The sequence below is a fragment of the Gymnogyps californianus genome, chromosome 1 (genome assembly GCF_018139145.2).
Source record: "Gymnogyps californianus isolate 813 chromosome 1, ASM1813914v2, whole genome shotgun sequence".
Classification (NCBI taxonomy): domain Eukaryota; kingdom Metazoa; phylum Chordata; class Aves; order Accipitriformes; family Cathartidae; genus Gymnogyps; species Gymnogyps californianus.
In genome coordinates this window covers 17,729,381-17,741,714 of record NC_059471.1, presented here as the reverse complement: position 1 = coordinate 17,741,714, position 12,334 = coordinate 17,729,381, and the positions used below count along the sequence as shown (strand labels likewise).

General features: G+C 40.4%; 1 protein-coding gene across 2 annotated transcripts in view; it reads right to left on the bottom strand.

Annotated features, from left to right (window-relative positions):
* Positions 1–7,644: 7,644 nt before the first annotated feature.
* Positions 7,645–12,334, bottom strand: part of CUL5 (cullin 5) — a 32,577-nt gene continuing 27,887 nt past the window's right edge. For both annotated transcript variants that reach the window (XM_050893578.1, XM_050893587.1), the window contains 5 exons: positions 11,701–11,876; positions 11,421–11,582; positions 10,602–10,720; positions 9,165–9,288; positions 7,645–7,971 (listed from right to left, as the gene is read on the bottom strand). In XM_050893578.1, the coding sequence (XP_050749535.1) occupies positions 7,777–7,971; positions 9,165–9,288; positions 10,602–10,720; positions 11,421–11,582; positions 11,701–11,876 (776 nt within the window). In that variant the 3' untranslated portion in view covers positions 7,645–7,776. The remainder of the gene's footprint in view (positions 7,972–9,164; positions 9,289–10,601; positions 10,721–11,420; positions 11,583–11,700; positions 11,877–12,334) is intronic.

Sequence of the window (12,334 nt, the reverse complement as noted above, 5' to 3'; positions counted from 1 at the left end):
AGAGTTTGACCAACCTAGTCTAGACCTTTGATTTAGAGCCAAAGTTTTCAAGTACAAACCAGAGATAACACAGGAACTGACAAATATTGACTCAGGAAGAACTGAAGATTTTACCCTGAAAATATATATGTACCATATAGGAAAGACATCCAGCTTGGGTGGATGAGGATATTTTTCAGAAATACGTAATGCCAAAAACAGATAGGAAAGCTCTTATTTAACTTTGCCCTTACTCCTGCAGTATAAGGCCCTTTTCCGGGGATACAGCCTGCTGATGCGCCAGGACTAACATTCGTATCATCTCAGCCAGAAAGGCACTTGGACTTCCAGACATATTCATTAATAGGCCCTTTATTGGAGCTCACATGAGAAGGAAAAAGAGGACAGTAAAGATAATCTTACCTCCCTTCAGATGCTGGGAACCCCGAGCTGTGCAGCATCAGACACACCTCCAGTTGGGGCACAGCCCGTGGTGCAGATCCCGTCCATGGAGAGGTTCCCCAACGTTTTGGTCTTTAATGCTCTTGTAGGATCTTCTGAGACGAAAACAATTCTGGTCATCACTCCTACTGTCAAACAGAAGGATGTTCACATGAGAACATGCTGCTTTGCCTTGAGATAAATACAACATGCAGGTGGTGTAATTGCCAGTGCCAGGAGGGAGCTCCTACAGGTTCCTTCGTTACAATTAGCTGGCCAAGTATTTTCTGTGGCCAGGGGATAGGTGCAGCACAGAAGGCCAAGCTGCACCTGCGCCATAGCAGAGCATAGCCTGTGCTGTAACATAACCTGCGCCTTCTCAGGTTCACTGGTATGTGGGTCATTAACTCCTTCATGTACAACGGTCTTCTGTTTAGGACACTGCTGAAATATGACTATCGTAACATACAGAGCATCACGTCCCTGGCCTAAAGGGTAAGCAAGGTTATTGGGTAATTTGCCAGTTTTCAGCAACGTATTAACTCTATAGGAATTTAGAAGATACAACATAGCACTATAATAAAATTATTTAATTGTTTTGCAACTTCAAGTCTCCAACAAGATGACAGATATTCTTGAAATAAGATTAGTTTAAAACTTAGTCTGGAGCTGCGTAAGAACTCCAGTGCATAGAGAAGCTAAGTGAAGAAAAAAGAAATATCCGCTCCCCAGAGTTAATAAATATATTTCAGGATACAAATCCTCTAATGCAGTATCAAAAAAATACAGAAAGAATGCCTTTAATAGGCCTAACAAAAAATCCATCGCAGCCAGCATTCCCTTGTGCGCACGTGAGTGCCCTGGGACGCACTGTGGCAGTCCCTCTCCCAGCAGTTTGGGCTGCACTTTCCCCCACATCTGTTTATTTACACCCTCCCCGTCCTGACCCCACGCCAGTGGCAGGATGCCCTCGCCAGCCGCCTCCTAGCCCTGGGCAAACGGCTGTTCACACCACCGGCAGGAGGAAGCTGGAGGGGGAGTAGGGAAGAAACCCTTTTGCCTGTGGGATCTGTGTCCCTCCCCACGAGGCAGCAGCCAGGGGCTGCTTGCACGCCTCCAGGAGATGGTGAGCACCGACAAAGGGGCTCTGCTGGGTGCTCCCATATGTTTTACATCTTTGGTCCTGGTCCAGTGATCTTCACACATCTTCCTCCTCCCCCCCGCATCTGTTGCTGCCTCTAGTCAATTAGTTGCTTTGGGTTTGGTTGGGTTTTTTTTTCCCTTCCTTCTTTAGCCCTTTTCCTCTGGGAGAGCTTTAAGATTTTTCAGGACAATTCATATTTAGGAGAATTTAAGAGTTCAACAGGGACTGTAGGAGAGTAGCACCCCCTACAGCCACTGCTTGAGGCTGAGCAGAAGAGCCAGGGCGCTTTCTCTGGACTTCCCAGCATCCACCTTCACTGTTCAGTGATGTTAGAGGGTATATGCTTGGCTTTCTTATCTGTTACCCATAAATCTGTCTAACCCTTTTTAAACCCGCCGATACCCGTGATCTGCATCCCCGGCACCCCCTGGAAACAAGTCCTCTTTCAGCGTTTTAAACCAATCTTCTGCTGGTTTTATCAAGCAGCCCTAGTGCTGATGTTACAGGATTCTGTGAAAATAGTTCTGCCTTACTTTCTGCCTTTCTGCTTTTGTAAAGCTCAGTCACATCCACGTTTGAATTCTCCTCTCCTAGCTGAAGCCCTAGTTTCCTTAGCTTCACGGCAATTTGGTTTCCTTCATACCATTTGGTGTGGAACCTAGTCAAAAGCTGCTGGCAACCCACCAGTCCCCTGGCACCAAAGCTGGCTGTAGCGCTAGGTGACACACCTTGGCCAGCAGTTCCGTTTCACACCTCCGTTCCTTCAGAAGCGATGGCTGACTTTCATCTGGGCCAGGGGGGCTTACTGACACCTAGCATTCCTGTTTGGTGCAATAAATCCTGCATATTTACCTCAGCTTGAGATAAGTTCCAACTGCCTGCTACAAAAAATGCAGGAGGTGTGGTAATTTCCTTAACATCTTCAGGAGTAAAAAATCATTCACTGATAGATGGCAAATCCTGAGCTGTACGTACAGAATATTAGACTGTGGTCTTAAAAACAGAAAGAAAACCATACTGCATTCCCTTCTTTAATTCCTTCAGCATCTCTTCTCACCAAGAATAGCTAGAACCACACTGTGCTTCGCTCGGGAGATGAGATTTGCTTTGGCCGTGCCCCAGATGAGCGGATTGAAGCAGCAGCCTACATGCCCCCAACCGTTCTCTCTTACAGGTGTTTCAGATAGCACGCAGGACTTGGAGCACAGTATCCAACTGAAGTGACATAGTGGATCTCCATCACTAGAATGAATGAGGATGAAATGCAGGCGCCATGCCTACACCTGGAGAGAGATGTCGAGAGAGAGGCTCTAGAGCACAAGTCCTATGAGTGGCTGAGGGAACTGGGGTTGTTTAGCCTGGAGAAAAGGAGGCTCAGGGGAGACCTTATCGCTCTCTACAACTACCTGAAAGGAGGTTGTAGCGAGGCGAGGGTCGGTCTCTTCTCCCAAGTAACAAGTGACAGGAGGAGAGGAAATGGCCTCAAGTTGCACCAGGGGAGGTTTAGTTTGGATATTAGGAAAAATTTCTTCACCGAAAGGGTTGTCAAGCATTGGAAGAGGCTGCCCAGGGAAGTGGTGGAGTCACCGTCCCTGGAGGTATTTAGAAGACGTGTAGATGTGGCACTTAGGGACATGGTTTAGTGGCGGACTCAGCAGTGCCAGGTTAGCGGTTGGACTCGATCTTAAAGGTCTTTTCCAACCTAAACAATTCTATGATTCTATGTTGACGCATAAAGCAAAGCAAGCAAGCAAGCCAGCCAAGTTCTTAGTTTATCAGAAGAATGAAGCAGGTTTAGAGCCTTTCATATTTAGGTCAATGATTCTACCTAAACTGTGATCAATTTACACTGGTAGGAGTTGATTCAGCTAAGCAACTCCTGTGATAACTGGCTTATTTCTAGAGAACAACTCCACCTGGAAAACCATTGTTGTGAAAGACTACACTTTGCCCTAACAGAGACAAAAAGTTTGGAAATAATGGCAGCCTGCTATCAAAGTTCTGCCTGCAAGAACTGCCAGTTTGCAAATTGCCACGCGCACTGAATATTCACTCAAAAATAGTTATTTATTCCATACAAATAGTTCTAACCGTTGCATAGACCAGAAAGCACAAAACACTGATGTTAGCTGGTGCACTTAAAGAAAAAAGGAGTTGAAATGTAAAGAGAGATTCACATTAAAAGGCAAGGACAATCAGAGAAGAAAAGCCATTACAGTAAAAGCACTCCTTCAGGCAATTGACTGTTCCCACATCACTGTTTGTTTACTGCAGGATCAGGGACCTGAAGGTCCCAACAATCTGGTGACACCACCAGTACTTTTCAGTGACGCTCATTATAAGTAATTTCAGAGACAAATCAACCAAAACATGCAGCAATCCAAGTACATCCCAGTAAGCTACACAGAGACATAAACCTTTTTAAAAGTGCCATAAAGTCAGGCACCCCCCGCCACTTCTGGCATGGCAGGCTTTCATACTTTTAAATTGAAAGACTATGGCTCATCTTTAAATAGAATTTGGAACACTAAATAGCTCTACATATAACCTTAAGTACTTGAAAAATCATAACAAGAAAAGAACTGGAAGTCTTTACTTTTTTTTTTTTTTTTTTAGTACGCCGATAATAACAGACTTTGGGCCTTGGAATCAGGCCAATTTCATACAGTGGCATTTTTCAGGAGCAGCACCTGAATTCAAATTTTGCAGGGGAAGACACCAAAATATCTTGCTAAATGAGTAGTCTTTTATATTACATTTTTATTTTGCAAGAAAATAAATTATACAACTTAAAAAATAAAATTCAAAAATTAAGCAGTACATCAAAATAGTTCAGCTGGACTGCCATACAGAAACTACCACCATTCAAAATTGTACAGCATTATTATCTTGGTAGTGGCACACATTCAAAATTGTAAATACCATACGTAGATAGATATTACAACTCAGGAACTCAAGTTTGCTCAACACTCCAGACTACATATAGTGTATATGACAGGAAAGCTCTCATGTATTATTTCACAAATATGACCTCAAAGAATTACAAAGATAGCATCCCAGTCATTTAGATGAAAATAGAAAACAGTTTGAGTTTAAGATAGCAAATCTTTCTGTAAAACTATCAAATCTTTTTGCCAATTGTATTTGTAAAATTTGCACTTAACAGGACAATGGCATCCCAATGCAAATAAATGCAACGTGAACATTCAGAACACTTGTATTAAGTTTAAAAAGGTGAAAATGAGAAAGTCACATTGTCTTTTGGAAATGTAATTGCATTACAGTGATAACAAATGAAAGATAGAGGAGTAAAAATAGAAGCTAGGGACACCAACTGTGGAAAGAGGAAAATGGAAGACTTCAGAATTGAAACTGAGATCCTCATCAAGTTGTTGGGACAGAGAAAGATTTAACAGTATTTCTTAATTAAACCCATTAAGAGTGATTTTCCCCCCCCCCCCCTCTTCTACACCAGATTTCATTCCATAGCTATTCACCGTGGCAGTGTGTGTGGCAACGTGTTTTTCAGATGCAGCACCTCTTTAAGCTAGGTCTTTGGACATATATATTCATAGCTAAAAATTGCAGCCTTAAAAGTGCGTTGTTGCCATATTGCAAGTGAAGAATAGTTCATTTTCATTTAGATCTTAACTCTACCCTCCCCAAAAGAACAGTTTACCCCAGGTATCTCCCTGTGCCCCAGGCGATACTAGTTTTAAGTGCATATTGGTGAAAGTGACCTGATGAAGGATGCTAAACGTGATTCTGCATCTTTAACAAATTTGCTGGTATGAGTCTCAGATTTAATAAAAAACCTGACATCCATTTCCGGTATATATTTAAAGAAAAATGACCATGTCATAGGCACATTACCAATTCTATTTCTGCATCCCAGGTGTTGAGAAATATACAGATAACATTTAGGTTGTATTATTTTATATTTATTAGTTGAGGGAACATGTAGCTCCTTAGCTTTTAGCAACCTGTTGCTTTCTGCATACACTCCAGCTTCCTAAACAGATGTATCCGAGATGCAGTCTCTTAAACCTCTCTCAAATCTAAATCAATGGCTTCAAAATCAGCATTACCCCCTTTGCAGCTCTTTCTGCATGACAATTTCACACCTCTTCTTCTCTGGTTAAGGGCTGGAATTGTTTATGTTGAAAAGAGCGTGCTCAGACCGCCATATTTTCCCCCAATTATCCCAAGTGAGCGTTTATTACCTTTAAGTTACAAAGACTGAAAGTCTTGCAGCACAAAGTTTATTAGAATTTTGTTTTCTAATGTTCAAAGTTTTACTGGTTAACTACACAGAGCACCACTTGCTTTCGATTCTGAATTGCAACACCACAGGGCCAACATAAAAGATGCAATATTTTTAAACAGCATCTACTTTTGAGTATCAACAAAAGCATGTAACATAAGCTGTGGGATTTCAACCAATTGTAATTGGCCAGGTCTCGATTTCTCTCCATCTCTTGTTCACGAAACCCTCACTACCAAAAATTTCTCACTCAAATAGATGTCCAAGTACACACTGTTCTCAGGCAGTCACATTGGCATTTACATTAGTAATACAGCATGCAGCCTGTTCAAGGGTGCAAACAGCCATTCTTGTAGAGTTTGCTTTTAAACCACTCTTACCGTATACTTTACTGCAACCATGTGAAAACAAAACTCCTCCTCTTACTTACTGGAAGGTTTTCCTTTTTGACTAAAGTTAATTGTATCCTCTTCCCCCTTTCAATCATCAAAGAAGATGAGACCTTTAGATGTTGTACTTGAACTGGTTAATTAAAAAAAAATCCGCACACTTGTGATTTATAGAAGAATATTCATACAGAACTGAGTAAAGCGCAACTTACCTTTTGTCCCAAGACAGGCACTCTGCTCCAGTGATTCATGTTATCAGTCCAGTACATGCTGGGACATTTCAGAGTAGCAGAGAGGCAGGCAGTGCCAAACGACTACTTAAGATGATTGAAAATAGAAGAGGTAACATTAAAAAGTTGAAATTCCTGATGTGTATTTGGCACTCTCTCTGCATACACTAAACAAGGTATTTTTCCTTAGCTTTTTACCATTTTCATTAGAATGGTATTTCCTACCCTGCCAGCTTCAAAAGAAAAAGCAGAGGGTTTGTTTTTCATATAAAGATGTTGACTTCTAAGCAACAAACCAGTCCAATGGGATTAACCTTGCATGTATATATAAAGTTACCAATGAGGAATCAGTACAGGGATCTTCAAGTGTTATTTTCTTTCTGGGGGAGTTGTGCATCAATTACTCTTCAATCCATTCAGATATATGTAGTCATACTTAAACATTTGGAATACAAATATTAAATGTACAAGGAAATACACTTAATATTTCTGTTCAGTATAACAGACCCACCCATGAAAACTGCTTTTGGAGTGAAGTATCATTCACGAAAGCTTTACCTTCTCAAAAAGGACTGTAGCAAATAATCTGTCCAAATAAGGTAACAAATAATGTATATCCACTTGTTTACAGCAAACAATTTAAAAACAATGATCTCTTGCTTAAGGAAAAATATCACCCATGACCTGGAATTACTTTTATGTCACTTATGTGTCAATTATTAAAATCCAGTTACTAGATTGAAGCACTGCTCTAGCCAACAGGTTTTAACTGTAACAAATACATATCAGTTGTGATGCATGTGTTTGTGTGTCTCAAATGTTATTACATAAAAAGGATCAAAGGTGGACAGTACATTACTCTGTTGATCCAAAACACAAAAGTGAAAGTGCTACTTCTAGTCCTAATTGCATTTAAAAAACAAAACCAAACAAAAAAAACCAAACCCAAAACAAAACTAATAGCAGTTCCTCAGTGCATGAATATTTGAATATTTTTTCCTTGTGCAAGTACTGGTCATCTAAAAACCCAAACCTGTATTCTTCCTGGTGGGTGTAAATCAAATCTACTTTAAAAAGTTCACAATGGGCTCTTCATGAATGCAAGTTTCCCACAAAACAGCATGCTGTTAAAAGTGTGCAACATGAAGGGAATGCCATCATGCTAGCTGAATGAGATTGGCAAAATATAGTCCTCTGTAAGGTAAGGCAAGGCAGGGATTTTAATAGGTAACGAAAGTCAAAACAAGTCCTTCTGCAGCACAAACTGTTGCAGCTGTCTGTCCAAGCACCCTTCCATTTATGTTCTCAGCATCCTGCAGAGTCCTCGAATTATGCCATATATATGAAGGTGTTGATATCCGACTCATCTCTTCTGATATATTTGTGCTCTATAAGCCATTCGATTTGCTCTTTTATCATTTTCTTTTGTGGCAAGAACATGTTTTTCAATATTTCTACCAGTTCAGTCTGAAGCTGGGCATTAGTAATTTTCTTCCGCATTTTCATTATTTGGATGATAGCCTCCTGGTGGGGGACAAGAGGAAAAAAAAAATTAATTCTTTTGAAATGCCTGGGTGAAGTGACAAAGTGAACACAGCACTAACAGGGGGCTCCTGGTAAGGCAAGACAGCAAGGAAATCTGTATTTTTCCTTAAAAATCAGATATATGCTGCATTTCTTAGCCTAAGTAGATACTGAACTGCTTTTACAAAGAAGCTGATAAAAGGAAAAGAATGAAGCACTGGCAAGATGCAAGAGAGATAAGACAAGTCCAGTCAAAGGAGAATGTGCAGTTAAATCTTATACCTAGAGTGTGAATTACTCACTAAAACCTAATGTTCATTCACTCTCTGAGCAGAAGTCGCCATTTCCGGGGTGACTTTTGATATACCTTGTGAATACCTCATGAAATGCAAGCTTATGTCAAATTGGAACTCACAAGGAGTTCTCGTTTCATAAATACAACCAAGCATTAATCCTTCTGCTGGAAGCATAGCCAAGACGTTAAGTCAGGCGGTACAATTCACAACACGCATGGCCTGGAATCCAATCTGACTGATAGAACAGACCTGCAGTTTGAAGGTAAGATGGGATTTTTGAGACTCCATTGTAGGTAATGATCTCTGATGCCCGGAAAAATTTGCCTTTTTTTTTTTAGAACTGTCACCTCAAAAGATTTGACATGAGTACCTGGCTGAAGGACAGCCAACCACAAAGCAGGAAGCTGCAGTTTGTACATCTAAGATGTACTTATAAACTTTCCCTCTAAAGAGAAGGCCTCTCAAAAAGTCATACTGCTGTTACTAAAGCGTGATCCCATCTCTGAGATTACTCTCTTCATACAGAGCAGTCAAAGAGATCTCAAGATCAACAATACTGTTTGTTCATGTTGGTGGCTCAAGTCAGTCAACTTTACCATCCGCTGCTGCCACCCACCACTACACAGTTATGCCTCCACCGCTTGCTTAATATCTGCTTTGTCCTCTTTAAAAACGATGACCTTGTACATCAGAACAGGAGGCTGATAACTACAAGTGCACAAACACACATGCAAAATCCGGTATTCACAAAGATCTAAGCCAAATAGCAACAGTAAGTTCCAAAGGGATTCAAAAGCATTCATTGCATAGATCAACATCCAAATATGGACAGCATGCAGTAATGACAATACAACAAAAAAATAGGGTAATTTTATATTCCTCTGGCAGTTTACTTGCCTGGGTTCGTAATATTCTTAGCTGGACTATTCCTTCATTTTCCTCTTCCCGCATTCTCTCTGTAGTAAGTTGCAATCGACCAATCAAATTTATCTTGCCCCTTTTCTGAACTTTAGCGTTTTTTCTGAAAAAGTTGTATTGTATGAAAATAAGCAAAAAATACATTTTCAATTAAGGAATTCCTCTTAAATTACAGCAGCAAGGAGTACCATCACATATCAGATATTTATAGGCTATTAGCATTGCAGCAGTGAGATAGCTGGCTGACAAATCAAAACTCAATGCCAACATCACCGCACAATAAAACCTGAATATACTAGCATTACAAAAAATCCATCAGCTGAAACTGACAGTGTCCGAAGTTGAAAAGTTACCAGTACTATTTTAAAGAATAAAATTTCAGAGAAATATATTTCAGTTTAATTATATAAAACTAGGGTTCTTTGGAGGAAGTTTTTACAACAAAGTTCAGGAAATTGGACTAGTTAATATTCCATCAAAAGAACTGTGTCTAGCAGAAAAAAAGGACGAAATACAGCTATCGTCAAAGAAAGCTGATGGCATTCTTCAGTGGCCACCCACAAACTTTCTGTACAGCCTGTCTCTTCTGTCATGCCCTCTCATCATTTCCCAAAGCTCATGATCCTGATGACAGGAACAAACATCATGGCCCTGGGCAAGAAACTAAGCCCCAGGAAAGCAGATTCGTTACCTCGCTCTCTCTCTCCACAGATCCAGATGTCCAGCTGCTACTGAGAATGAGGCCCAGAATGTGAGGTTACTAGCAAGAAGCCAGTTCTAATCATAGTCATTGATAATAGAGAGAGGCAAACCCCAAAGTAAAACGTGCTGAATATAGTATATACCATTTAGATATTCTCTCTTTATACTATCTTATGCTCTGAACGATTTCAAAGCACCAGTAAGAGAGCACTGCAATTCTCACTGAAATAAAGACACTCCTCTCCGGTGAAAGCCACACCAAAAAGCCCGGCTTTTGACAGCATACCATATTATTAAGCAGTTTCACTTCCTTTTTTAATTTATCACTCTGCTTTTGAAACTCCACGTGTGTGTAATAATACAGCACTAGTGCTCTGCTTACATGCTGTTCTTCCTATATGAAATTTCATGGGCTCATTAGTAACAGGAAGATAGCAAAGCCTCCAATTTTGCACCTCATCCCTACGCGTTTAAGAGATTTAATTTCACAGAAATCAGAATCATAGAAACATTTGTCTGAAGGGGCTGCTGGTGATCATCTAGTCCAACCACCTACTTGAAGCACGACTATCGCCAAAACTAAGTGAGGATAGGGCAGCAAAGTGTGCGTCTAGCTGAGTCTTGAAAACTTTCAAGAACGAAGGTTAACTTAAAGTGAATTCCTTTAGTTATAAAACAGTACATTGTTATTTTACTTTTCAAACATCATCTTACATTAAACTGAACTCCTGGTTCACCGAGAAGAGGGTTCCTTCTGTAAAGTCTTTGGGTGAATTGACTTGAGGTTCATACAATAAAACCTGACGTTTCAGCTTTGGAAATGCTACAAGAGACTACAGAGAAAAGGGGAGGGGGGAAGAATGAAAATAAAACACCAGACTTTCTAAGTGGAAACAATTACTTTTTAAGAACATAGTTCACTGCTGTGCAGACTGTAGTGAGGGAACCACGTAGCCTTGTTTGGAGCTGCTAGACGGCAACACGAAGATACTAGTAAAACCAGAGAGTGGACACAGGTTACCAAACCTCCTTCTGAAATGGGTTAGCGTAAGTAAAATCATACAAAGAAGTAAAATGCACGAACTTACGGCTACAGAAGTGGTGTTAAGTCTGATTTACGTGATTTCTCTCTTTATTCTTGAGCTAAATGATTAAAAGTCTGATAGAGCAAACACTGAAGTTATTTTTAAGCAACATACATTTATCAGGTGCCACTGATTTCCTAGAATTAGACCAGTCCCACTCCACAAACCACAATCATAACTGTGTGCTTTAGGCAGCATATAGTCAAAAAGATCTTGCTGTTTCCAAAAGCTTAAGTTAGATAATATTAGGTAGAGAGAATGTGTTAATGTAAAGGCCATGTGTGCTCAGCAGTAGTGCAAGGAGCCAGCATTACAACTGATTAATTAGCAAGAAAGGCGTTCACTTTTCAGTTTCAAAGTGTTATCTGACAGCGCTTTAAAAATACTAATCCAGTATTTCAGAGTACAAAAATCAAGAAGAAATCTGTTTCAAGAGAAAGGGAAATACCCATAAAGTCCTCCTAAGTTCTGCATCAGGGAGTTCAGTTGCCAGTTTAAGATTTTCAAAGCTGATCTTCTCTCTGGGTCTTTGGTTCCATGCAAACAGCACAGCTAGCTGAAATGTTGTTACCTCCAAGTCATACTGGCCAACCTCATTCTTAAATGTTATCTGTGAATAGAACAACAATTTTACTTACACGCCTTTCTGGATCACAAGCTTTCTTACTATTATAAATACACAGAAAGTACAGTCATTGAGACTGACACACCGAAAACTATACACTTACAATTCCATTGGACATGAGGTGGTGCCAGTGCAGTTTTCTACCACTGTGATTCTTTTTATAAAATTCTTCGACTTCTGGGATGAGATCTTCTAATTCCGTGGGCAGCGAGACAAACACTTTTTCAGAACTTCGGGACCAGGCGCCAGCATTTAAAATTTTAATATTCACAGAGTCAGCTGTAAGACAATATTGCATTATACGAATCTCCAGGTATAACAGACAGATAAACAACATGCATTTTTTTTTTCCCTACTCTAAATACAATTATGGAGGACTGAATTTTCAGAAAGCAGCAGGGTGTCTACCTACTTAAACATTACGGTACTCTATTTGCACCACTGGCTTTCTGCCAGCAACACTGCTTGAAATCTCTGGTTTTTTGGCTTGCCTCTGCAGAGCTCCGTAAGCCCTGATGCAGCTTTATAGCTGATGCTTGCAAGCACTACTCAAGGGTTTTCAGCAGTAGCAGGTCCAAAACTGGATGTTCCTCAGCCGCTCTCATCAGGGAAATTTAATCTCAGAAATGTGATTTAAGCTCTTCACAGCATGCATCCAGCTCTCCTGCTGGCAGATAAAGGAGGAGCACAGCATGAAGCACTCATGAAGAATGATGAGGGCATAAAAGAAGGGGGTA